The sequence below is a fragment of the Ovis canadensis genome, chromosome 1 (genome assembly GCF_042477335.2).
Source record: "Ovis canadensis isolate MfBH-ARS-UI-01 breed Bighorn chromosome 1, ARS-UI_OviCan_v2, whole genome shotgun sequence".
NCBI lineage: Eukaryota > Metazoa > Chordata > Mammalia > Artiodactyla > Bovidae > Ovis > Ovis canadensis.
This window is the reverse complement of record NC_091245.1, coordinates 165,949,332-165,976,352: the sequence shown is the minus strand read 5'-3', so window position 1 is coordinate 165,976,352 and position 27,021 is coordinate 165,949,332. Positions and strand designations below refer to the sequence as shown.

General features: G+C 36.4%; 2 protein-coding genes and 1 pseudogene across 2 annotated transcripts; all 3 read right to left on the bottom strand.

Moving 5' to 3' along the window:
* Positions 1–268: 268 nt before the first annotated feature.
* On the bottom strand, positions 269–1,195 carry LOC138430726 (olfactory receptor 5K3-like). The gene has a single exon (XM_069572677.1). The coding sequence runs from the start codon at positions 1,193–1,195 to the stop codon at positions 269–271; it is 927 nt and encodes a 308-aa protein (XP_069428778.1).
* Positions 1,196–9,629: 8,434 nt separating this feature from the next.
* On the bottom strand, positions 9,630–10,556 carry LOC138430710 (olfactory receptor 5K1-like; annotated as a pseudogene).
* Positions 10,557–23,202: 12,646 nt separating this feature from the next.
* LOC138430694 (olfactory receptor 5K4-like) lies at positions 23,203–24,138 on the bottom strand. The gene has a single exon (XM_069572676.1). It carries the CDS (start codon positions 24,136–24,138, stop codon positions 23,203–23,205), a length of 936 nt encoding a protein of 311 aa, XP_069428777.1.
* Positions 24,139–27,021: the final 2,883 nt, after the last annotated feature.

The window sequence follows — 27,021 nt, the reverse complement described above, 5'->3', positions numbered from 1 at the left end:
TTTGGGAGAATGACATTCTAACATGTATACTATCACGTGAATTGAATCGCCAGTCTATGTCTGACGCAGGATGCAGCATGCTTGGGGCTGGTGCATGGGGATGACCCAGAAAGATGTTATGGGGAGGGAGGTGGGAGGGGGGTTCATGTTTGGGAATGCATGTAAGAATTAAAGATTTTAAAATTTAAAAAATAAAAAACTAAAAAAAAAAAAAGAAGAAAAAAAATAAATAAAATCAATTGTCCATATGGAATGATATTTTAGAATGTTATGTTTTCTTCATAATTTTTTTCATAACATTTATTACTTCCTTATTTCTTAGACTATAAATGAAAGGATTTAACAAAGGAATAACTAGTGTATAAAAAATAGCAAGAGGTATATCTTTATCTTTGTCATTAACTAAATTTGGTCTAATATACATGAAGAGAAGAGAACCATAGAATATTGAGACAGAGACAAAGTGGGATGCACAAGTAGATAAGGCTTTGCCTTTTCCTTTTCTGGATTTCATTTTAAAAATCGTGAAAAGGATGAAAAGATAAGAGATTATTACAATGATAATAGAGAATACTTGAACTGACCCTGAAAAGATAAATATCATCAATTCATTGATATAAGGGTCAGCACAGGAGAGTCTATATAATGGAAGAACATCACAAAAAAAGTGATTGATTTGATGAGATCTACAGAAAGTTAACCTAAACAAAAATCCAATGTGAATCATGGAATGCAGGTTTCCAGCTATGTAGGCCCCTGTGGTCATCTGAATGCAGAGTTTCTTTGACATCATAGTGTGGTACTGCAGTGGTTTGCAGATGGCCACATAGCGATCATAGGCCATTGCTGCCAAGAGAAAGCAGTCTGCAGTTTCAGCAAGGCAGAGAAAATAAAATTGTGCCATACATTCATAGAGGGAAATCATTCTGTCTTTTGAAAAGAAGTTCTGTAGCATCTTTGGGGTAATGGCACAAGAACAACAGGAATCCATCAGAGCGAGATTCCCCAGGAAGATGTACATTGGTGTGTGAAGACGATGCTCTGTAACTATCAATGCCACCAGGCCAAGATTGCCCACCATGGTGATCAGATAGATGGTAAAGAACACCAGAAACAGAAGGGTCTTCAGCTCTGGATGAACTGTAAATCCTATGAGGATAAATTCAGTTGTCAAGGAGAGGTTATCCTCTGTCATCTCTGAATTGTCTGTTGAGATAGGAATTATGGAGAGATAAGATTCCAATTTAGAATGTGTATAACTTTCCTTTATATATATATATATATATATATATATATATATATATATATATACACATATATAAAAGGAGAAAGCTTCTCTTGCTGTCTTGTGATACAAGGACACAAACTTCTAGGGAATGTTCATCTCCATAACATGTCAGCGTCTATGGCCTCAACTCTGAGACTCAAAATTCACATGACTATTTGGTAATCACAGGGGAGATGCTAACAGTGGGAAAGGTTTGTCTTTACGAATTTATGGAAATATGGTGTACAAACTGGGTACTCATCTTTGCTTCATTTTGCCCATAAAATTTGTTTCAGTTTTTATATTAAAGTTTTTAAAAATGAATTTAAAATTACTTTTTGTATATATAGAAACTTTTAAAAATTAAATTTTCATAAACTCACCCAGTGGAATAAACATTTGAAAATAGCATGGAATAGATATGTTAATTTATGTCTTAAGAATTTGTTTGAAGATTACTAAGGATTATTGAGAGTACCGTTCAGTTTTAAAGAAAGTAAACTCAGAAAGCTAAGGATTAAAATAAGAATTGATTATCACCTCTTTATCTCTTTTCCCAGTGTCATACCTATTTTCATAAACACTGTCCTTGTCATTATTCCTATTTCTAAGATACCTGCATCCTTTTCTACTTCATCTAAAGCATGGTTTTGTATATACTATTATTTAATAAAGTTAACCAGATACCCCTGATCACACTAATTTTCACTTTCTGGACTCTCCATCATGTCTTGTATACCCAACACAATCTTTGATAACATATCTAATTGGCATTGCATTTTTCATAAGTATGTACAATTTACTTATTGTATAGTAGACATTTTGAGGTTAGCTGTAACTTATATTTCTTATAGCGGCTGTACAGTACAAAAGGAGAAAGATCAGTATTGATTCTAGTCGTACTTCCCTCCCGATGACCTGGGATGGGTGAACTTGTTTCCAGGGTCCTACCACTGATACTTAATAACTTCTTTGGTGGTCCTTACAGTGATCCTTAGTAAACTCTGCTGCAGGTTGAGAAGATTCTACGAGGAGAATTATTTAAAACTCATCATTTAAAAATTAAGATTAATATCTAAAATATGTGAAAACTCATACAGCTCAATAATAAAAGTATAGACATTCAGATTAAAAAATGGGCTGAGCACTACCAAGATAATTTTACAAAAGACATCCAAATGATCAACAAACACATGAAAAGATGGTCAACATCACTAATCATTAGAGAAATGCAAATCAAAAGCCATGAGATATGCCTAACATCAAGAAGATGAGAGATAACAACTGTTGCCTAGACTGTGGAGAACAGAGAATGTGGCAAGAAGTCTGTTGGTGGAAGTGTAAATTGGTTCAGCTACTGTGGATGCCAGCATGGAGTTTCCTCAAATAATTTAAAGTAGAACTACCATGTAATCCCACAATTGCGCTTCTGTATATATACTCAAAGAAAATGAAAGCAAATTATGAAAGGGATATATGCAGTCTTGTATTTATAGCAGCATTAGTTACAGTAGCTAAAATACAGAAGCATCTGTGTATCTGTCTTAAGGATGAATGGATAGAAGTGAAAGGACATTCAGACATGAGAAAGAAGGATATCCTTCCATTTTACAGCATCGTGGATTGACCTTGGGGACATTATGCCAAGTTATATAAGTCAGAGAAAGACAAAAGCTGTAAGATAAAGCTTAAATGTGCATGTAAAAAAAACAAACATGAAAACAGAGTAAAATAGTGGTTACCAGGGACTCTGGGAGATGAGGAAACAGGAAAGGTATTCTTTATTGGTACAAACTTGAAATTAACAGATAAATAAGATCTTATCTGAAATTAACAGATAAGATCTAGTACACATTACAGTGAATATAAACAATATTTTACTATAATCATCTAAACTGCTGAGACTAGATCTCAATTATTTCTGCCACAAAAATGAAAATTATGTGACGATATAGAGAGCTAACATTCTGCAAGTGCAATCAATTACTAGTTTTTCAAATCAACATGTTATAAGCACTAAACTTACACAATGTATGTCAAATATATTTCAATTATATATATGTAAAATAAGAACTTTTAGGTATCTTTTATCTGAGTTGACTCATCTACTGTTTTTTTTTCTTCTGAAAATTCATGTAAGATTTTCTGAAGTGTATCACAATAGATTCAAAGTAATAAAATAAACTTTATGCTTTAGTTTTCTAACATTTAGAAAAATTTCTTTAAGCCTTAATATAGTTTTTGAGAACAAATTTTTATTTCCTTTAGATGGCTATATTCTACCATCATTTAGTGATCCACTAGAAATATTGACTGATATCTAATCATATGAATTCTATGTTTTTTGAAAATGGGTTTATTTTTTCCATAATCAAGTATTAAAATAAAGAACTCAGCTGAAAAATGTTTGTTGTAAAATATTAAATATTAGCTGTTGGATTATTGGGCTGAGCTAGGAAAGCATTCAGAGCAAATGTCTAAATTATTTAATGATTACTTTCTGTCTTTACCTGTGTATTTTTTAAAATTCTAACTGACAAGAAAGGTCAGGGTACTTTACAGTTTGAATATCATTCTAGTTTTTCCATAGCCTTCAGTTTGGGGAAGAGGTAAAAAGATAACTGAGTAATTGAAATCTAAACAACAAAATACTTTAGATAAATAAATATTAAGGGATACTAATATTAAAAATAAATTAGAGTACTTCTCTTACCTAGATTTCACAGCAGAAAGTTTTGCAGCGTTTCATGTTTGCTTTGTGATGTTGGATCTCATAGAATTTCAGAATATAAACCTTAGTCTCTTAAAACTTTTGGGATTAAAAGAATGAAATATGGGCAAATACAAATAGGCCAGAGTCAATAATTATGTTCCTTACATTACAAAGTAAAATTTTCCATCAAATCCTAAGGGATTTCCCCACAGTGACACCAGTATATTTCCATAATGGAGATTCAGTCACCAACACACATCAGGATGATCTGTGAAATAATGAGGTTAAAACAGTTTACTTTCATTAAGGTCACTAAGGTTATTTGATCATTACCCGTTGATTAATATGTAACTGACCTCATTTTAAAATTCTGTTTATTATTCTGCTTAAATGCAATATGAACAAGAAAGAGTCTCGTGTTGGCTTGACCTTTTTTTATTGGAGGAATTAATATGGTTTATGAAAGGTGATTAGAATTTTGAGAGGAGACTAGAAGATGTGGTAGTTTTATCATGGGTCATCTGTGAGTTGATGTGTCCTGATGTTTTGTAAAATATCATTGGAGACTCTGATATTATTATTAGGTCCCACATATGAATTACCTAGGGCTTCCCTCGTGGCTCAGCAGTAAAGAATCCACCTGCAATGGAAGAAAGAGATGCAAGTTCAATCCCTAGGTCAGAAAGATCCCATGGAAAAGGAAATGGCAACTCACTCCAGTATTTTTGCCTGGGAAATCGCGTGGACAGAGGGATTATAGTCCATGGGGTTGCCAAAGAGTCGGACACAACTTATCAACTAAAGCAGTGACTAAAGAACAATAACAGCAACAACATGAATTACCTAGATGGTTCTCCTTACTTTTCCATTTTCCCCAGCTGCCTTTATCCTTCTTACTCTGTTTTGTTCCACTACATTCCACTAATCACTCTTCAGTATACTACATATTTGTTTGTTGGTGCATTTATAGTCAATCAATATCTCCCTCACCGTTAGCATGTGGAGCTAAATGGAAAAGGTTTTTTTCTCTGTTATGTTCATTTCCATATTTGTAATGCCTTGATAGTATGTGGCAGATTGTAATGGTCAACAAATACCTGTTAGATGAAAGAAATATTTTCCTGCTCAAGAATTTGACATGATCTTTCATTAGTTTCAAATAATCCATTTTTAAAAACAACTTAGTATTCTAGATGGTCCACAGTCTTTCAGTATCTTACTAATGATCCTGATTTCTTCTTCTGACCTCAGGACATGACACTTGGTTGTGTTTATCCCTTCACTGGTCTTGTGCGCACCTGCTTGATTAATTTACACTTAAAGTTTACTTCAGCTAAAACACCTTGTTCAGCCTCTCTTTTCAGCTCAATATACTCATTCTTGATCTTAAGTCAGATCTTCATGAGGACATTCCTTTCAATTATATTGATGTTCCTTTTCCTGTTCTGCTTAGTAACTGCCTGCTATCACACTGCATTTGCCATTTGACTTCTTATATGTTGATTATAAAAGTATTGGCTTAATATCCATAAAGTACCTATCATGTCTTACCTATTCTGTGCTTCTGACAACACACTGAGTTAGATTCTCAATATACACTTCACTGATATTTTAAATTTCAGTTCTGTTTAACTTCAATCAAGTACTTCTAATATACAGGGTGCTGGAAAAGATGGTAGGTAGAATGAGCACAGAATGAGAAATATTTAGGTTTTAGAAATGGCTCCACAAGAAGCTCATAATCTAGTGAGAGAAAGATACTTGCATTGCTAACTAGAAGGCAATTCAGGCTCTGATATTAAAAAGTGTAAATAGGTCACATATAAACATGGTGAATGAAGTGGATGGAGACTCAGAGGAAAAAACAAAGATTCCTCATTGGAAGTGCCATTTCAGATTAACTTTGCAGGATAAGTAGAGTTATAATAAATGATGCACGTGAGGAAAATAAGAAGACTAATGGGAGCATATGTAAAAATCCTGGGAGCTTGAAAGAGCAAGACCTAATTAAATATATATATAAGTAGTATATATATTATAATGATATAAATAATATATATGTAATATATATAAATAGTAAACTAGGGTGGCTGAGGCTTACTCATACATGATATTGGAGATTCAGTTCAGTTCAATCGCTCAGTCATGTCTGACTCTGTGACCCCATGGACTGCAGCACGCCAGGCTTCCCTATCCATTACCAACTCCCAGAGCCTACTCAAACTTATGTCCATCGCGTAGGTGGTGCCATCCAACCATCTCATCCTCTGTCATCCCCTTCTCCTCTTGCCTTCATCTTTCCCAGCAACAGGGCCTTTTCCAATGAGTTGGTTTTTCACATCAGTATTGGAGTTTCAGCCTCAGCATCAGTCCTTCCAATGAGTATTCAAGACTGATTTCCTTTAGGATGGACTGGTTGGACCTTCTTATAGTCCAAGGGATATAGGAGATACAGGTGGTATAAATGGAATGGGAAAATAGATTATAAATTGTTCTGATTGGTTCCTTCCCATTCTTTTCTGTCCCTGCCAATTCACCAAACTCTCTCTCTCAATAAGGTCACAACCAACTCTAAATGTCAGCTCCAAAGAACATGTAATTATCTTTCTAACCAAACTGTGATGTTTGGTATTTTTTAAAATCTTCACATCTGGTTCTGTGATGGTACTCACTGTTTCTATCTTCCTGACTGTTTCATTTCTGTCTTTTATGCTGGGTTGTTTTTCTGTTTGTGTTTAATGATGCTTGTGTTTCCCTTAGTTTTATACTTGACCTTCCTGTTTAATACTAGATTTTCCTCTAGATTGTCACATCTAATTATGTAACTATGCTTTGTTCCATCTTATGGTGCCTTCACTAGTAGAGAGTTCCAAGCCATTTTTGGTGTATATTCATATTACTAAAATCTTGGGGAGTATATTCTGAATATGTACATTTTATCTATGACTTAGCAGAAGTACCACTATGCTAAAATATTATGTGTAGTATAAAATATAAAAAGAGTAAGAATTGCTATTAAAATTTGCTATTAAAAGTATTGCTATTAAGCATTGATAAAAGTATTGCTCTATTAAAAGTAAGAAATGCTATTAAAAGTTTTATTTTGTGTGTTGATTTAAAAACAATGTTACTCCCACTAACACTATTATCAATTAAAAAATTAATAATCTTATATTCAAAAGGTGTAATGATGTATGGTATATAATTAAAATCTTAGGGCTGTGATATGGAAATTCACATACTTGTTTGAATCTATTTCCAAATATTTAAAAATGTCTGAAATAGAGGAAAAGATCCTATACAAAGACACATCTGCCCAAATAGAGAAGGCAGCAAGTTTTGGTGGGTCCCAACACAGGAATGGGCTCTTCAGCAGGCTCAAGCTGGGGGTGAAGAGCCCTGATATTTGAGTCCAGTGACTCATCAGACCAGTGGTGTTGGAGATATCTGAGGTGGGAAGAGTATATAGAGTTAGTGGAAAGTTAATGGAAAATTCCAGTAGGAGAGTTGCTTATGATGTTGGGGCAAGGCCTTATTTTCCACAGCAGAGAATAATAAACTATTTAAAAAAATAACTCCCTGGTGTGCTGTGAACCCTTCTAGAGAAAGAGCTCCTGACTTTGGAACATCAGGTGACCAAAAAGCCAGAGCTGACTCATGAACTGGAATTTATCAGACTCATAAATATGAAGCTGAGTGAGCCCAGGAACAATTCATTAGAAAACAAAGATGGACCATTTAAGGATTTATTATGAGCAGGGTCAGAGAATAACATAAGCCACACAAGTAGGTGACCCAGACTGCCTTGTTATCTACTACCATTGCAATGACCTCTTTCCCTGAACTCACACATCTTGCCTCAAACAGCCAAGTTAGTTTTTGGACAGTAAGCTTGGTCTATTGATACAAGCCATTTGCCACTGAGCTATAGCCCCAGCCAGAGTGATCTTGAAAGGCATTGATAAGGGGAACTCCTCCTTTAGAGTACTGGAATGATTATCCATTTCTACTGTATAGAAAGAGAAGTGGCCCAAGTTAAAACTGTATAGATTCAGGGTAGAGGTGAATGATTTGAATATTGGTCAGTGTCCTGGGGGGAGAGAGATGAGAAGGTCAGAGACCAGGAAGAAGAGGCATATGAATGGATCTCCCAGAATGGATATGGTGTACAGAGCACCTCATACTGTATGTAAATGTCCTCCACACAACATCTACTATGCAAGAACTACTAAAGAACCAAATTAGAATGACTCAGCCATTTGAGGTCATAAAGCTTTGTTCATCTACCACCCCAGTGCTGGATTATGGACACATGAACAATGGCTGGGATGGAGGCATACATAGTTGCCTAATAGCAGAGGTTCCAGTTTTTCTAGGCTAATTTAGCAACTGTTACTTCCAGAAGTTCAACTTGACCAGAAAAAGACCATTCTGGCCCCCCAGTGTGGCAACATCACTCAAGATCAGTCAGCCACTTGGTGATAAGAGTGCTACTCTGAACCTTTTTTACTCTAAAGTGGGAAGAAATTCATTTTGGGAAGGAATTCATTTTGAGTAGAATCAGCACAATCTAGTTATGGAGATAATTCATATGCATCTGTTGGTATTCTCTTGCTCAGATTTGACAGTAAATAGACAAATAACCTTGTACTCAAACCTTGTATAAAATAAAGTTTATATAAACTTCCAAAATTGGTTATCTTCACCTTAAGAACATTTTTGGAATGGGATTTAGATGACTTGTTTATTTAAAATGTTTATTTTGTATTGGAATATAGTTGATTTAAAATATTTTATTTTTAGGTGTATAGCAAAGTGATTCAGTTATACAAATATATATATGTCTATGTATTCTTTTTCAAATTCTTTTCCCACTTAGGCTATTATATAATATTGAGCAGAGTTCTCTGTGCAGTACAGTAGATCTGTGTTGGTTAACTATTATAAATATAGTAGTTTATATAAATCAGTCCCAAACTCTCAGTTTATCCCACTCCTTCACCCTTTGGTAACCAGAAGTTTGCTTTCTAAGTCTGTGGGTCTGTTTCTGTTTTGTAAATATGTTCATTTTAGATTCCACATATAATCTATATCATATGATATTTGTCTTTCTCTATCAGGCTTACTTCACTTAGTATGATAATCTTCAGGTCCATACGTGTTGCTGCAAATGGCATTACTTCATTCTTTTTTAAATTAATTTTTATTGGAGTATAGTTGCTTCACAATGTTGTGTTAGTTTCTGCTGTATAGCAAAGTGAATCAGCTATGTTTTAGCATGTATCTCCTCTTTTTTGAATTTCCTTCCCATTTAGGTCACCACAGAGCATTGAGTAGAGTTCCCTGTGCTGCTGTTACAGTAGGTTCTCATTAGTTATCTGTTTTATACATAGTGCCAGTAGAGTATATATGTCAGTCCCAGTCTCCCAATTCATCCCTCCCCCTTCCCCCTTGGCATCTATTTATTTGTTCTCTATGTCTCTGTCTCTCCTTTCTGAAGCTATTTGATTTATAAACCACTTGTGTTTTAGTAATTTTGTATATTAAATAGTGGCCATTTTCACTTTTCCATTCAATAATCCTCGATTTTGAAAAAAAATATATACTCAAAATCAATTGGCTATAGGACATGATATTTGTTTCAGAATGTTATGAAATCTTCATAATTTTTTTCATGACTTTTATTACTTCCTTATTTCTTAGACTATAAATAAAAGGTTTTAATAAAGGAATAACTAGAATATAAAAAATAGCAACAGGTATGTCTTTTTCTTCTTCATTAACTGAACTTGGTCTAATGTACATGAAGAGAAGAGAACCATAGAATATTGAGACAGAGAGAAAGTGGGATGCACACGTAGATAAGGCTTTGCCTTTTCCCTCTTTGGACTTCATCTTGAAAATTGTGAAAAGAATAAAAAGGTAAGAGATTATTACTATGGTAAAAGTGAAGACTAAAACTGACCCTGCAAAAATGAATATCATCAATTCATTGATATAAGGATCCACACAAGAGTGTCTGTATGATGGAAGGACATCACACAAAAAGTGATTGATTTGATAAGAACTGCAGAAAGTTAGTCTAAACAGAAACCCTACATGAATTGTGGGATGAATGTTTCCAGCTATGTAGGCCCCTGTGGTCATCTGAATGCAGAGTTTCTTTGACATCATAGTGTGGTACTGCAGTGGTTTGCAGATGGCCACATAGTGCTCATAGGCCATTGCTGCCAGGAGAAAGCAGTCTGCAGTTTCAACAAAGCAGAAAAAATAGAATTATACTATGCATTCATAGAGGGAAATCATTCTGTCTTTGGAAAAGAAGTTCTCTAGCATCTTTGGGGTAATGGCACAGAAACAACAGGGATCCATCAGAGCGAGATTCCCCAGGAAGATGTACATTGGTGTGTGAAGATGATGCTCTGTAACTATCAATGTCACCAGGCCAAGATTTCCCACCATAGTGATCAAATAGATGGTAAAGAACACCAGAAACAGAAGGGTCTTCAGCTGTGGGTGATCTGTAAATCCTATGAGGATAAATTCAGTTGTCAAGGAGAGGTTATCCTCAGTCATCTCTACGTTGTCTGTTGAGATAGAAATGATGGAAATATAAGATTCTAATTTAGAGTGTGTATAATTTTCCCAACATATGTATATTTTTTTTACAATGATGAGAGGAGCTTTTTATTCAAGCTTCTCACACTCTTTCTGTGATACAGGCACAGAGACATGTCTGGGGGACATTCGTTTTACTAATATATCATCTTTTATGACCTCAGCTCTTAAACTCAAGATTTATGAGACAAGATTCATGAGACTATTTTGATAATTTTAGGGAAGACAGTTACTGTGGAAAAGATTGGTCTTTATCAATTTTTGCTATTTTACAAATCTAGGGTACCCATATTTGGCACAGTGTTCCCAAATAAGTGCACTGTCAATTTTTAAATTAAAGATTAAAAATAAATCAAAACTCATTTTCCTATATATAGATCTTTTTCTTTTGTTTTAGCTTAATTTTTTTAATTGGAGGAAAATTGCTTTACAATGTTGTATTTGTTTCTGCCCTGCTGCTAAGTCACTTCAGTCATGTCCAACTCTGTGCGACTCCATAGATGGCAGCCTACCAGGCTCCCCTGACCCTGGGATTCTCGAGGCAAGAACACTGGAGTGGGTTGCCATTTCCTTCTCCAATGTATGAAAGTGAAAAGTGAAAGTGAAGTCGCTCAGCCGTGTCCGACTCTTAGCGACCCCGTGGACCATAGCCTACCAGGCTCCTCCATCCATGGGATTCTCCAGGCAAGAGTACTGGAGTGGGGTGCCATTGCCTTCTCTGTGTTTCTGCCCTACAACAATGCAAATCAGCCATAATTATAACTATATCACCTCCTACTTGAGCCTCCCTCCTCTCCCTGCAGTGCACCCTTTTAGGTAATCACAGAGTGCCAGGCTAGGCTCCCTGTATTGTATAGCAACTTTTTACCACCTATCTATTTTACACATGGTACTAGAGCCTGTTATACGGAGTGAAGTAGGTCAGAAAAATATTTTTTCTGGAGCAAAGGTTTTCATATGTTTTCTCAGAGGAGTGAATATTTAAAAATAGCATACAATAAATATGTTAAATTTATATGTCAGAAATTACATGAAGATCACTAAGGATTAAAGAGGGGACTATTCAGTTTTAAAGAAAGTAATTTTGAAAAGCTAAGGGATTAATTATCCATTGATTATCATTCACTTTTTTCATTCCTTTCCCCAGTGTCATACGTTTCCATAAACACTGACTCTGTCCATGCCATATTCCTGTTGATTTTTACCCATATATCTGAATCTTTGTTTCCTCTCTGTAAAGCAAATTTATATAAAATGTTACCTCATAAAGATTTAACTAAATGTCCCAGGCCAAACTACTCTCTGTTCTCTCTACTCTTATGTATGTCTTATGTACACAACATGTTTTAGAATGCCTTATGTGTAATTTACATTGCTTTTTGAAAATATGTGTATGGAGAATTCTCATTAAATTATAGGCATTTTGAGTTTAACTGTGACTTATGCTTCTTAAGACAGCTGTATGTTGTTACGTGGAAAACCACTGTTGATTCCAGTCCTACCTCCACTCCAGAGACCTGAGATGAGTGAAATTGTTTTCAGTGTCATGTCAATGGCCCTTAATGACTTCTTCGATGATTCTAGCAATTATCCTTAGTGACCTCTTCTGCAAACTGAGCCTTTTAATTTTAAGAAGAATATACAGAAAAAAGTTATCAAACTTATCAGTAAAAAAGTAAGGGCTTACATTTAAAGTGTATTAAGAAATTAATACAACTCAATAACAAAATTATAAAAAATTGGATTTTTTCTTAAATGGGCATAGTAACTCAAAAGAAAAATTTCCAGAAACATTTAAATGTTCAACAGGAACATGAAAAGTTGATCAACATTACTAATCATTGCTGCTGCTACTGCTGCTAAGTCGCTTCAGTCATGTCCGACTCTGAGCGACCCCATGGACTGCAGCACTCCAGGCTTCCCTGTTGAACCTTGTTAAATCCCAACATGTTGACTTCAGGTAGAGGCAAAAAGTCTTCCCCACTCATAGTACTATTTACTATAATCATTTAAAAAATGTCTATCCAACCTATCAGAATATAAACTATAAATTATCATTTGTCTTTTCTTTTATTGAAATACAGTTGATTCGTGATATTACATTCAGGTCATGTGTACAACATAGTGATTCACTATTTTCATAGGTTCAGTTCAGTTCAGTTCAGTCACTCAGCAATGTCCGACTCTTTGCAACCCCATGAATCACAGCGCGCCAGGCCTCCCTGTCCATCACCAACTCCCGGAGTTCACTCAGACTCACGTCCATCGAGTCGGTGATGCCATCCAGCCATCTCATCCTCTGTCGTCCTCTTCTTCTCCTGCCCCCAATCTGTCCCAGCATCAGAGTCTTTTCCAATGAGTCAACTCTTCACATGAGGTGGCCAAAGTACTGGAGCCTCAGCTTCAGCATCATTCACTACGTTTAAAGTTATTATAAAATAATGGCTACTTCTCGTGTTGTGCAATACATCCTTCTGCATTTTTATTTTATACACACTAGTTCATCTGAACGCAGAGTTCCAAAGAATAGCGAGGAGATATAAGAAAACCTTCCTCAGCAATCAGTGAAAGGAAATAGAGGAAAACAATAGAATGGGAAAGATAAGAGACCTCTTCAAGAAAATTAGAGATACCAAGGGAACATTTCATGCAAAGATGGGCACAAAAAAGGACAGAAATGGCATCGACCTAACAGAAGCAGAAGATATTAAGAAGAGGTGGCAACAATACACAGAAGAAATATACCAAAAGGGTCTTAATGACCCAAATAACCATGATGGTGTCATCACTCGCCTAGAGCCAGACATCCTGGAATGTGAAGTCACGTCGGCCTTAGGAAGCATCACTGTGAACAAAGCTAGTGGAGGTGATGGAATTCTAGTTGAGCTATTTCAAATCCTGAAAGATGACACTGTGAAAGTGCTGACTCAATATGCCATCAAACTTTGAAAACTCAGCAGTGGCCATAGGACTGGAAAAGATAATTTTCAATTCCAATCCCAAAGAAAGGCAATGTCAAAGAATGCTCAGACTACCACACAATTGCACTCATCTCATGGCTAGCAAAGTAAGCTAAGATTCAACAATGAGTGAGCCGAGAACTTCAGATGTTCAAGCTGGATTTAGAAAAGGCAGAGGAACCAGATATCAAATTGCAAACATCTGCTGGATCATAGAAAAAGCAAGAGAATTCCAGAAAAACATCTACTTCTGCTTCATTACTATGCTAAAGCCTTTGGCTATATCAGTCCAGTTGAGTCGCTCAGTCGTGTCAAACTTTTTGCAACTCCATGAATCGCAGCATGCCAGGCCTCCCTGTCCATTACCAACTCCCGGAGTTCACTTAAACCCATGTCCATCGAGTCGGTGATGCCATACAGCCATCTCATCCTCTGTTGTCCCCTTCTCCTCCTGCCCCCAATTCCTACCAGCATAAGAGTCTTTTCCAATGAGTCAACTCTTTGCATGAGGTGGCCAAAGTACTAGAGTTTCAGCTTTAGCATCAGTCCTTCCAATGAACACCCAGGACTGATCTGCTTTAGAATGAACTGGTTGGATCTCCTTGCAGTCCAAGGGACTCTCAAGAATATTCTCCAAAAGGGAACCCTCCTACACTGTTGGTGGGAATGCAAACTAGTACAGCCACTATGGAGAACAGTGTGGAGATTCCTTAAAAAATTGCAAATAGAACTACCTTATGACCCAGCAATCCCACTGCTGGGCATACACACTGAGGAAATCAGAATTGAAAGAGACACATGTACCCCAATGTTCATCACAGCACTGTTTATAATAGCCAGGACATGGAAACAACCTAGATGTCCATCAGCAGATGAATGAATAACAAAGCTGTGGTACATATACACAATGGAGTATTACTCAGCCGTAAAAAAGAATTCATTTGAATCAGTTCTGATGAGATGGATGAAACTGGAGCCAATTATACAGAGTGAAGTAAGCCAGAAAGAAAAACACCAATACAGTATACTAACACATATATATGGAATTTAGGAAGATGGCAATGACGACCCTGTATGCAAGACAGGAAAAAAGACACAGATGTGTATAACGGACTTTTGAACTCAGAGGGAGAGGGAGAGGGTGGGATGATTTGGGAGAATGGCATTCTAGCATGTATACTATCATGTAAGAATTGAATCGCCAGTCTATGTCTGACGTAGGATACAGCATGCTTGGGGCTGGTGCATGGGGATGACCCAGAGAGATGTTATGGGGAGGGAGGTGGGAGGCGGGTTCATGTTTGGGAATGCATGTAAGAATTAAAGATTTTAAAATTAAAAACTCAAATGTTAGTGGAAAAAAAAAATAAAAGTTCTGTAATGATTTCAGAAAAGTTTTATTTGCACATGCACAGATAGAAAGCTATTGCTTTTATAAGAAATATTACTTATGAGAATGGGTTAGGCATGAGAATGATGCATGAGCAAGAAAAATAACTGGAGTAAATAAGTAATACAATTTGATAGAAAAAAAAAGAATATTCTCCAACACCACAGTTCAAGAGCATCAATTCTTTGTTGCTAAGCTTTCTTCACAGTCCAACTCTCACATCCATACATGACTACTGGAAAAACCATAGCCTTGACTAGATGGACCTTTGTTAGCAAAGTAATGTCTCTGCATTTAAATATGCTATCTAGCTTGGTCATAACTTTCCTTCCAAGGAGTAAGCGTCTTTTAATTTCATGGCTGCAATCACCATCTGCAGTGATTTTGGAGCCCCCCAAAATAAAGTCTGACACTGTTTCCACTGTTTCCCCATCTATTTGCCACGAAGTGATGGGACAAGATGCCATGATCTTCATTTTCTGAATGTTGAGCTTTAAGCCAACTTTTTCACTCTCCTCTTTCATTCTCATCCAGAGGAATTTTAGTTCCTCTTCACTTTCTGCCATAAGGGTGGTGTCATCTGCATATCTGAGGTTATTGATATTTCTCCTGACAATCTTGATTCCAGCTTGTGTTACTTCCAGTCCAGCGTTTCTCATGATGTACTCTGCATAGAAGTTAAATAAGCAGGGTGACAATATAAAGCCTTGACACACTCCTTTTCCTGTTTGGACCCAGTCTGTTTTTCCATGTCCAGTTCTACCTGTTGCTTCCTGACCTGCATATAGGTTTCTCAAGAGGCAGGTCAGGTGGCCTGGTAGTCCCATCTCTTTCAGAATTTTCCACAGTTTATTGTGATCCACACAGTCAAAGGCTTTGGCATAGTCAATAAAGCAGAATAGATGTTTTTCTGGTACTCTGTTGCTTTTTTGATGACCCAGCGGATGTTGGCAATTTGATCTCTGGTTCCTCTGTCTTTTCTAAAACCAGCTTGAACATCTGGAAGTTCACGGTTCATGTATTGCTGAAGCCTGGCTTGGAGAATTTTGAGCATTACTTTACTAGCATGTGAAATGAGTGCAATTGTGTGGTAGTTTGAGCATTCTTTGGCATTGCCTTTCTTTGGGATGGGAATGAAACTGCCCTTTTCCAGTCCTGTGGCCACTGCTGAGTTTTCCAAATTTGCTGGCATATTGAGTGCCTCACTTTCACAATGTCATCTTTCAGGATTTGAAAGAGCTCAAACTAGCTTTGAACTAGCTTTGCTCATAATGATGCTTTCTAAGGCCCACTTGACTTCACATTCCAGGATGTCTGGCTCTGGGTGAGTGATCACATCATCATGGCTATTTGGGTCATTAGCAAGAGAGTTCCAGAAAAACATCTATTTCTGCTTTATTGACTATGCCAAATCCTTTGACTGTGTGGATCACACTAAACTGTGGAAAATTCTGAAAGAGGTGGGAATACCAGACCACCTAACCTGCCTCTTGAGAAATCTGTATGCAGGCCAGGAAGCAACAGTTAGAACTGGACATGGAACACCAGACTGGGTCCAAACAGGAAAAGGAGTGTGTCAAGGCTTTATATTGTCACCCTGCTTATTTAACTTCTATGCAGATTACATCATGAGAAATGCTGGACTGGAAGAAACATGAGCTGGAATCAAGATTGCCAGGAGAAATATCAATAACCTTAGATATGCAGATGACACCACCCTTATGGCAGAAAGTGGAGAGGAACTAAAAAGCCTCTTGATGAAAGTGAAAGTGGAGAGTGAAAAAGTTGGCTTAAAGCTCAACATTCAGAAAACGAAGATCATGGCATCCAGTCCCATCACTCCATGGGAAATAGATGGGGAAACAGTGGAAACAGCATCAGACTTTATTTTGGGGGGGCTCCAAAATCACTGCAGATGTTGACTGCAGCCATGAAATTAAAAGACGCTTACTCCTTGGAAGAAAAGTTATGACCAACCTAGATAGCATATTCAAAAGCAGAGACATTACTTTGCCAACAAAGGTCCGTCTTGTCAAGGCTATGGTTTTCCCAGTGGTCATGTATGGATATGAGAGTTGGACTGTGAAGAAAGCTGAGCACTGAAGAATTGATGCTTTTGAACTGTGGTGTTGGAGAAGACTCTTGAGAGTCCCGTGGACTGCAAGGAGATTCAACCAGTCCATTCTGAAGGAGATCAGCCCTGGGATTTCTTTGGAAGGAATGATGCTAAAGCTGAAACTCCTGTACTTTGGCCACCTCATGCGAAGAGTTGACTCATTGGAAAAGACTCTGATGCTGGGAGGGATTGGGGGCAGGAGGAGAAGGGGATGACAGAGGATGAGATGGCTGGATGGCATCACTGACTCGATGGACGTGAGTCTGAGTGAACTCTGGGAGTTGGTGATGGACAGGGAGGCCTGGCGTGCTGCGATTCATGGGGTCACAAAGAGTTGGACACGACTGAGTGACTAAACTGAACTGAACTGAACTGAAGATACTTTTGTATATTTCTTCTGTGTATTTTTACCACCTCTTCTTAATATTTGCTGCTTCTTTAGATCGATACCATTTCTGTCTTTTTTTTGTACCCATATTTCCATGAAATGTTCCCTTGTTATCTCTAATTTTCTTGAGGAGATTTCTAGTCTTTCCCATTCTGTTGCATTGATCGCTGAGGAAAGCTTTCTTATCGTTCCTTGCTATTCTTTGGAACTTTGCATTCAGATGCTTATATCTTTCCTTTTTTCCTTTGCTTTTCACTTCTCTTCTTTTCACAGCTATTTGTAAGGCTTCCCCAGACAGCCATTTTGCTTGTTTGCATTTCTTTTCCATGGGATGGTCTTGAGCCCTGTCTCCTGTACAATGTCACGAACCTCCATCCATAGTTCATCAGGCACTCTATCTATCAGATCTAGTCCCTTAAATCTATTTCTCACTTCCACTGTATAATCATAAGGAATTTGTTTTAGGTCATACCTGAATGGTCTAGCAGTTTTCCCTACTTTCTTCAATTTAAGTCTGAATTTGGTAATAAGGAGTTCATGATCTGAACCACAGTCAGCTCCCGGTCTTGTTTTTGCTGACTGTATAGAGCTTCTCCATCTTTGGCTGCAAAGAATATAATCAGTCTGATTTCAGTGTTGACCATCTAGTGATGTCCATGTGTAGAGTTTTCTCTTGTGTTGTATGAATCACAACAAACAGTGAAACATTCTTAAAGACGTGGTGCTATCAGACCACCCTACCTGCCTCCTGTGAAACCTCTATCCAGGTCAAGAAGGAACAGTTAGAAATAGACATAGAAAAACAGACTGGTTCTGGATTGGGAAAGGAGTATGTCAAGGTATATATTTTCACCTGACTTAGTTAACTTATATGCAGAGTACATCATGTGAAATGTTGGACTGGATAAAGCCCAAGCTGAAATCAAGATTGCCAGGAGAAATATCAGAAACCTCAGATATGCAGATGACACCACTCTTATGGCAGAAAGTGAAGAAGAACTAAAGAGCCTCTTGATGCAAATGAAAGAGGAGAATGAAAAAGCTGGCTTAAAATTCATCATTCAAGAAACAAAGATCATGACATTTGATCTCATCTTTTCATGGCAAATAGATGAGGAAACAATGGAAACAGTGACAGAGTTTATTTTGGGCTCCAAAATCACTGCAGGTGGTGACTGCAGCCATAAAACTCCAAATGATTGTCCCTTGAAGAAAAGCTATGATACACTTACTGACAAATTTCCACAGAGTCAAACCTATGGTTTTTCCAGTAGTATGTATGTATATGAGAGTTAGACCATAAAGAAAGATGAGCACTGAAGAATTGATGCTTTTGAACTGTGGTGTTGCAGAAGACTCTTGAGACACCCTTGGACTGCATGGAGATCAAACCTGTCAATCCTGAAGTGAATAAGAACCCAGTTCATTTCTGAAATTAGGTAGTTATTTCTTTTATAATATTTATATACTTTTAATATATATGTATATATTTAAGATGTACAACATGATTTAATATATACATAGACAGTTATTACTCCAGTCAAGCTAATTTACATATCATCCCCTCACATAGTTATCATTTGTGTGTATGGTGAATGCACTTAGTCTACTGTTAGTAGTTCTGACTGATTCTTTTTTATATTTTGTAATTCCTTCTTAAAATTCTCACTGTATTCATATATTCTTTTCCCTAATTCAGTTAGCATTATCATTACTAATGCTTTGAACTCCTTATCTGGTAAATCATTTATTTCTGTTTAATTAGTTATTATTTCATGGATTTTGTCCTGTTATTTTAATTGGGACAAATTTGCCCGTTTGCTCATTTTTGTTTAACTTTCTCTCTTTCTGTGAAATTAGGTGAAACATTTACTTACTTTAGTCTTAAAGTGGTGTCCTTTTGTGGGAGCATGCTTGTACAGTCTGCCTATGCCTAGTAGCTTTGGTGGGAAATCTGCATCTGACTTAGCATTTTCTCTGGATGTCCTGACAGTTATCACCTTGGTAGCAGGCAGGGCTGGAGGTGAAAAAGTTGGAGCCAGAGGTGTCAAGTCTGAGGTGGCTCTGTTCCTTCTAAATGTGGGTTCTCCCCCTCCCAGCACCAGTGCCCTCATCCCAGAGGGAAGCAGTGCTGGAGCTAGAGGAGCTGGAGTGTATACTCTCCATGGGTCGGGTAAGAGCTATGGTGGTTCTCGGGTTATTCAGAGTTGCAGAATGCTTCTGAAGCACTGCCTTCTTAAACACCATTAATTGATGTCCCACCTCTTTCAGGGGGTTCCCTGATAGCTCAGTTGGTAAAGAATGTGCCTGCAATGCAGGAGACTCTGGTTCTGTTCCTGGGTTGAGAAGATCCCTTGGAGAAGGGATAGGCTACCCACTCCAGTATTGTGGCCTGGAGAATTCCATGGACTGTATAGTCCATGGTTTCACAAACAGTCTGACACAACTGAGCAACTTTCACTTCACTCACCTCTTTCAGATGTGTTCAAGATCCAAGGCTACTCCATCTCTCACAACTGAGTTTTCCTGTCAGCCACAGCAGCCTTTGCTCTAGCACGGAGCTATGCAATAGGACAAGCAGGGATGAAACAAATGCTCAACTCAGGGCAGTCAGGGGAAATCTGCTTCCTCTATCTTGCTTTGGGAGCAAGCAAGTATATGCATGCTCTTCATAAGCAGTCTAGCTTTCTTGCAGCCTTCCTGGTAGTTCTACTGCATTTCAAACCAGGTAAGGGGACTCCACTTCTCAGTGTTGCAACCCTGGACTAGAGTATCCAATATGTTGCTGCAACCACTCACTCCCCAGAAAGTATTGCCACTTGTGTAATCCCTCTTTTCTTCTGTGTCCCTTCTAAAAGGTGCAAGTCCTGATCTGTTCACTTCTCTTACCTTCCTGTCTAATTCCATGTGGTTCTCTCTTACAGCCTTGGTTGTACAAGAATCTGTCAGTTTCCAGTTTGTTTTCAGTGAGAATTACTCTACATATAGATATATTTTGATGTGTTCATGGTGGGAAATGAGGTCCACACCCTCCTAGTTTGCCATATTGATCCCCTAGAACTGTCTTGTTTTTATTGTGCAGACTAGATAAGCTAGAAAATAGACCTCTTTGTGTATGCATGTGTATGTGAGCATATAAACAGAAAGGAGGCATAAAAATTTAGTAAGAGAAGAGTTAGTTAATAAATGCCATTTAGCCATAAAATCAAATTTTAATTTTTACTTCACATTATAGAATGAATTCCAGTTGAGTAAAAGTGCTATGTATAAAACTTAAGGTGGAAAAAAATATGAAGTAGATTTATAGGATATCTCTGAATGAGAGGAAATTTATGAAGTTTAACACAAATGGAAGAAACAGTTAATCAGTTGATGGAAGACTATTCATTAAACAACCCTTTCTTTCCTGATTGGTTTGTTTTGCTCTTCCTGTTTTATTTGGGAATTTACTTTTGGATAATCTCATTTTTTCATTTATCTATATACTCATTCTTAATTTGCAACCAAATTATTTAAGTTACTGGTACTTCATTATATATTTTAATATATATTGCTTCAAGTCTGTTTGCTTATTGATTATTATTTTTCTACAGAACTTTTAGAATTAATTTTGTCACTTTCCCGAAGAAGTCCTCCTTTGATGTTTATTTGAGTTGAATTAAGTTGTGGATTATTTTTGGATAAAAAAGCCAAGTAAAGTTATATGTTCAATTCATGCCATATACTAAATAGTTTCCAGGAAGAATCAAAGGTCAAATACAAACTATCACACACACAAAAAAGGAGGAAAATGGGGAGGAAGAGGAGAAAAAAAATAGAAAAGAAGGAGAAACAGAAATATTGGCTAATAGTAGAATTTGTATTAAGAAAAGAAACTCTAAACAAAAGTGCATAAAGAGATTTTATGTGAAAAATTAATAAATATATCAATTTTATAATTTTATTAATTATAAATAATACAAACAAGTATGAAAATACTATCAGCACACAGAGAAATTATTTACCACTAGTAGTCACAACATTTTAATATTTCTTCTCTATAAACATTGGTACAAATAAATGAGGAAAAATATAGTAAGACAAAAGAAAGTGAATAGAAAATTCATAGAAGTAAAAATGGCCAGAAAATAAACAAAATATTAATATATTTCAACATTACTCAAAAATTAGAAAAATAAAAACTGCCTTCATTAATATTTTTTTAGAATGCTTATAGAGTATATATTGTGTAAGTTGCTATTCTATGTTCCATAATATATAATATGATTGATGCCTTCAAAAAGGCAAAGGATCTTAATCACACTTCAGGTTAAAGTAGACCTGAATCTACTGTAGCCAACTTGTTATAATTTGTTATTAATTATTCTACAAAACGTATATGTGACTGTGTGAGTGTGTGTTTATTCTTCCTCACTCCTTTTTTCCCCATTCTTGGAATTGCATCTAGATCAAACTTCATTACTTTAAATATAGATTATTGCAAAGTTAGGGGCTTTCCAGGTTGTACAGTGGTAAAGAATCTGCCTGCCAGTGCGGGAGGTGCAAGACTCAGATTTGATCCTTGGATCAAGAAGATTCCCTGGAGTAGGATATGGCAATCCACTCCAATATTCTCACCTGGAAAATTCCATGGACAGAGGATCCTGACCGTCTACAGTCCAAGGGGTTGCAGAGAGTTGGATACGACTTGAGTGAAATAGTTAACTTAGGCAGGTTGATGAGTCCAAGCCTAAGGCCTCTTTAAAGGGGCCTTTAAAAGAGGAGGTAAATGTTCTTTCTTTTTCACTTTCTTTTGTCTGAAACAAGTAGGCCTCATAGGCAACAGTATCACGTGTTCAAGGACATGCCTTTTTTTTGAGCTTCAGATGCTTGTTATGGGAGAAGGTCTGGGTAAAAACTTCCGCAGTCTTGAGCTCTGAGTTAACCTGTTCTTTCTGGCTAATCTTGTGCTGATGTCATCACACGATGTAAGTTACAGGCAAGAGTCTGGGCAAAATTCTCATAGCCTTGACATATTTTTTATCTATCCTCAGCAGCTGGTTGAGAAGTATATAAGGCCCCACTTAAACTAGTGAGGCAGGTACTTTCCTGCCCCCTTCCAGTGCCTCTTGCTGGATGCTTTATCCCTTTTACTTTAATAAATTCTGCATAAAGCTCTGAGTGACTGAGACTGTCTTTGGTCCCAGAGTCAACTCTTCTCATTTGGAGACCAAATCCAGTGGTACCGTTCACCATAAGCTATCATGAGCAACTGAGCACATGCTTACACATGCAATTAGTTAGCTTGCTTCTTGTCTCTCTCTCCCTCAAACTCATCTACTTGTGTCTACCAGGTCAGTTTTCTGAATAAAATTATCATTTCAGTCTGCCAGAAAATTTTAAGTGTTTCAAACAGACTATGTAGAATCAGATATAATGTTTTCTATTAGCTAAACAAGGTAAATCAAGGCAAATTCTTCTAAGCATTTAATTTTGATTCTTTGTTGAGTTATTAAGTTGGAAACACTGACCTGAGACAATTCTCTAAGAATAATCTGAGTTGATAATAAAAGTTATTATTGAGTTTCCTCCTGATTTAGTCTGGTATTTGTGGAATTTGGATTAAGATCTGCCGGACAGTTTTGAATTTCATTCATATATCTTTAAACCAACATAGTCTAATGATTTATAGATTAATACTTTACATAAGAATATAGTTTTCATTTTCTGTGTCCTTTAAGCTATAAATCATTTAAGTTTTCCATAGAAGATTAAGTTTCTTTAAGAATATTATAGGTCCTCATAATTTTTTTCAGAACATTTATCACTTCCTTATTTCTCAGGCTATAAATAAAAGGGTTTAATAAAGGAATTACTATTGTGTAAAAAATTGCAACTGGTATATCTTTATCCCCTTCTTCAAATGGTCGAATATACATGAGAAGACAAATGTAGAATATTGAGACAGATAGAAAGTGGGATGCACAAGTAGATAAGGCTTTACCTCTCCCTTGTCTGGATTTCATTTTGAAAACAGTGAAAAGAATGTAAACATAAGAAATCAAGACAGTGGCAATGGTAATGATTTGAATGGGCATTGAAAAAATATATATCATTAGTTCATTAATATAAGGGTCAGTACAGGAAAGTCTATATAGTGGAAGAATGTCACAAAAAAAGTGGTCAATTCGACTAGATCTACAGAAAGTTAACCTCAATAGAAGTCCTACATGAATCATAGAATGCAGGTTGCTAGCTATGTAGGCCCCTGTGGTCATCTGAATGCAGAGTTTCTTTGACATCATAGTGTGGTACTGCAGTGGTTTGCAGATGGCCACATAGCGGTCATAGGCCATTGCTGCCAGGAGAAAGCAATCTGCAGTTTCAGCAAGGCAGAGAAAATAAAATTGTACCATGCATTCATAAAGGGAGATCATTCTGTCTTTAGAAGATAAATTCTGTAGCATCTTGGGGGTTATGGCACTGGAGCAACAGAAATCCATCAGAGCGAGGTTACCCAGGAAGATGTACATTGAAGTGTGAAGATGACGTTCCATAAAAATCAATGCCACCAGACCAAGATTGCCCACCATAGTGATCAGATAGATGGTAAGAAACACCAGAAACAGAAGGGTCTTCAGCACTGGATGATCTGTAAGTCCTTTGAGAATGAACTCAGTTGTCAAAGATTCGTTTTCCTTAGCCATTTCTGGCTTTTCAGCTGGGATAGAAATGGCACAGAAATGAGATTCTAAATTAGAATGTATCTCATTCTTTCCTCTAATTTCCCCACATACAAAAAAAAGAAGCTCATCTTTAATCATCCTGTGCTGTGTCCTGACTACTAGTCCATGCGTGGTAGATTAAGTCTGTGAGAATGAAAGTATCACAGACTGTGTACTGAGGGGTAATCTAGAAATCCTGTGTAAATTCTCAGGGCAGAAAACATTTTTATGCATGAATTATCTAATGCTGATGTACTAATTCCTGGTTAATATATATAATTTGACATTTCCAAAATTAGAAGACATAGGAAAATTTTATGGTGTTTTTTCTCCAGGAAAAGAAAAGTTTTAAATACAGTCCTATGGGATTGATGTGGTGTTTGAAAATAAGTTAATTTAGACATTTAAAATGTCTAATTTTTAAAACTGCCCAGAATCATAGTTGGCTTTAAAAATTGTTTCTCCTGCTTAGTATCCCTTTATCAAGGGATAATTTAAAGGAAGACATTTTAAGCCTTTAATACAGTAAGAATATAGAAATTTTAGTTTTATTAATAGGTTAATTTTGTTATCATTTTTATATTTATTTCATCACATTCTGGATCCTACTGCTATGGTGATATGGCATACTCCCTCAAGAAGTTATTCTTAATTATTCATTTATCCTAATACTTCTTGTCTTTAGGTTTAACTCCTAAATTCATGTTTAATTCATGAGAATGAGGTTACCAAGTCTCCATTCAAAGTATTTATATAAATACCTATCTTGTACTCTATTATGGGCTTCCCAGGTGGCTCAGTGGGTAAAGAATTCACCTGCAATGCAGGGGACAGGGATTCGATCCCTGGATCTGGAAGATTCCCTGGAGGAGGGCATGGCAACCCACTCCAGCATTCCTGCCTGGAGACTCCCATGGATAGAGGAGTCTGGCGGGCTACAGTCCATAGAGTTGCAGAGTCGGACACAACTGAAGCAATTGAGCACAGCACACACACTCTGTTATACCTCTTGTAAGCAACTAATGTCATTTTGGTGAATCCCATGGAGGTTCTACGTTTATTATATGATTATGTTTACAAACTCATTTCCTTCTAATGCACTATATATTTATTGGAATTCACTGATCACCCAGATTTAATATAAATTTACTGTAGTTATGTTTAGTTAATATTACAAGAAGGATAAGTTTTAAGGAATGGTAAAATCATATTTCTTCTTTTCCAAAATTGATAAAATCTTTGGTTTCTGAATTTTTCAAATAAATAATATTAGAGAAGAACCTGAAAGTTCTTCAAAGTATATTACTTTAAAAACATTTCATTTAACTTTTTCCCTTTCTTATCCTTGTCTATTCTGAACTTAATACTTTCTTTTTGTTCACATAGCATCATGAGGTTTATCACTGGAAGGCTGTAAAATGAGTAAAATATGTTTGCCCTTTATAATGTAGGTCTATAATAGTTTTTGAAAACTCTTTCAGAATTAAAGTATTTTATGAAAACTTAGTAAAAATATTCAAAGACAGCATTTTATTATTATTTTAGCAATACCTGATGGTGAGTCAACTAAAGTTACTTGTCATGTGGACTATGGATTAGTTTTCAATAGTCATATTTTATAGAGAAGATATTGGATCAGAGTAATCCTGAGTGAAAACTCATTTTCTCTTCCCCAACTTGAAACATACATTATTATATAAATTAAACTGAATTAGAAATCAGTTTATCTCCTAGAATTATTTTATGGAATTCTTTATAGCCTTACCTGTGTATCTGCTGATAAGACTGGTACTTTTGCAGTCAAAATAGGTACTGTGTCTTGTTATGGCCTTTCATAGTGTCTTCAATTTAGAGAGAAACCAAGAAAATTATTAATTAGATAAAATGAGTAACCAATTAAAATGCTGACATTTTAGGAAAATGGGTGTTTCTGCATTTTAACATTTTAAATAAATTAGAAATGTCCTCATATTTTGAGTTCACTGATAGATATTTTATAGTATCTAATTGGCCACCTGATGTTATTTGTTTTTAGCAAAATTAATATTAAAACCTTGGTCTTGAAAACATTTGGGAATCAATTATGAAAATTTAGAACACTCCATCCACCAATATGTCAGTGACAATAATTATGTTAGCCTCGGAGCAAAGTAAAAGTTTTCCATTGATTCTAAAGGGATTTCCTTGGCATCTGCATCAGTGTTTCTGCAGAAACTCTTAACCTGAGAGACATAGTTCCCAAAACAAAGGTAAACCAAAGAGCATCACTTTAAGATGGATATCTTTTGAAAGTCTGAGGTTAAATCAAATGGCCATCTCTAAAGCTAGCTTAAGGATCATGCTGATTTTTCAAACACTTGATCAAAATAAACTTAATTCTTGATCTAGGTATATGGGGACACAAAGAAGGGCATAACTTAGAGCTAAGAGAGGCATCACAAAGAATTCCAATGATTCTTCAAGGAAAAGCTAAATTTCACTAAGCAGAAAATGTGTGGTGAGGTATAATAGGAAGAAACAGCGTATTTAAGGAATAGAGAGTAAATCTGGGTAGCCAGAGTCTGTGTGTATTCTAGGAATAGGAGGGGCTGAGAGGTTCTGCTTGTAACTGGTTCTGTTTTGACAACCTCCATTTTGCTGACATTGCTCTCTTACCAAGATAACGTCTCCTTTCCTAATTGTCAAATTGAAATGCATTTTTCAATTATTATCTTAATCAGCTATACGTTAATAATTAGTCACTGTTGATTACACTCTGATACTCATTGCCTCCTCAGGATTCTATGATAATAATTTTTATTCCTGCATCTCTGACTTTTTTATCAGTGTTATATTAGATCCCCTGGAGTTGGTGATGGACAGGGA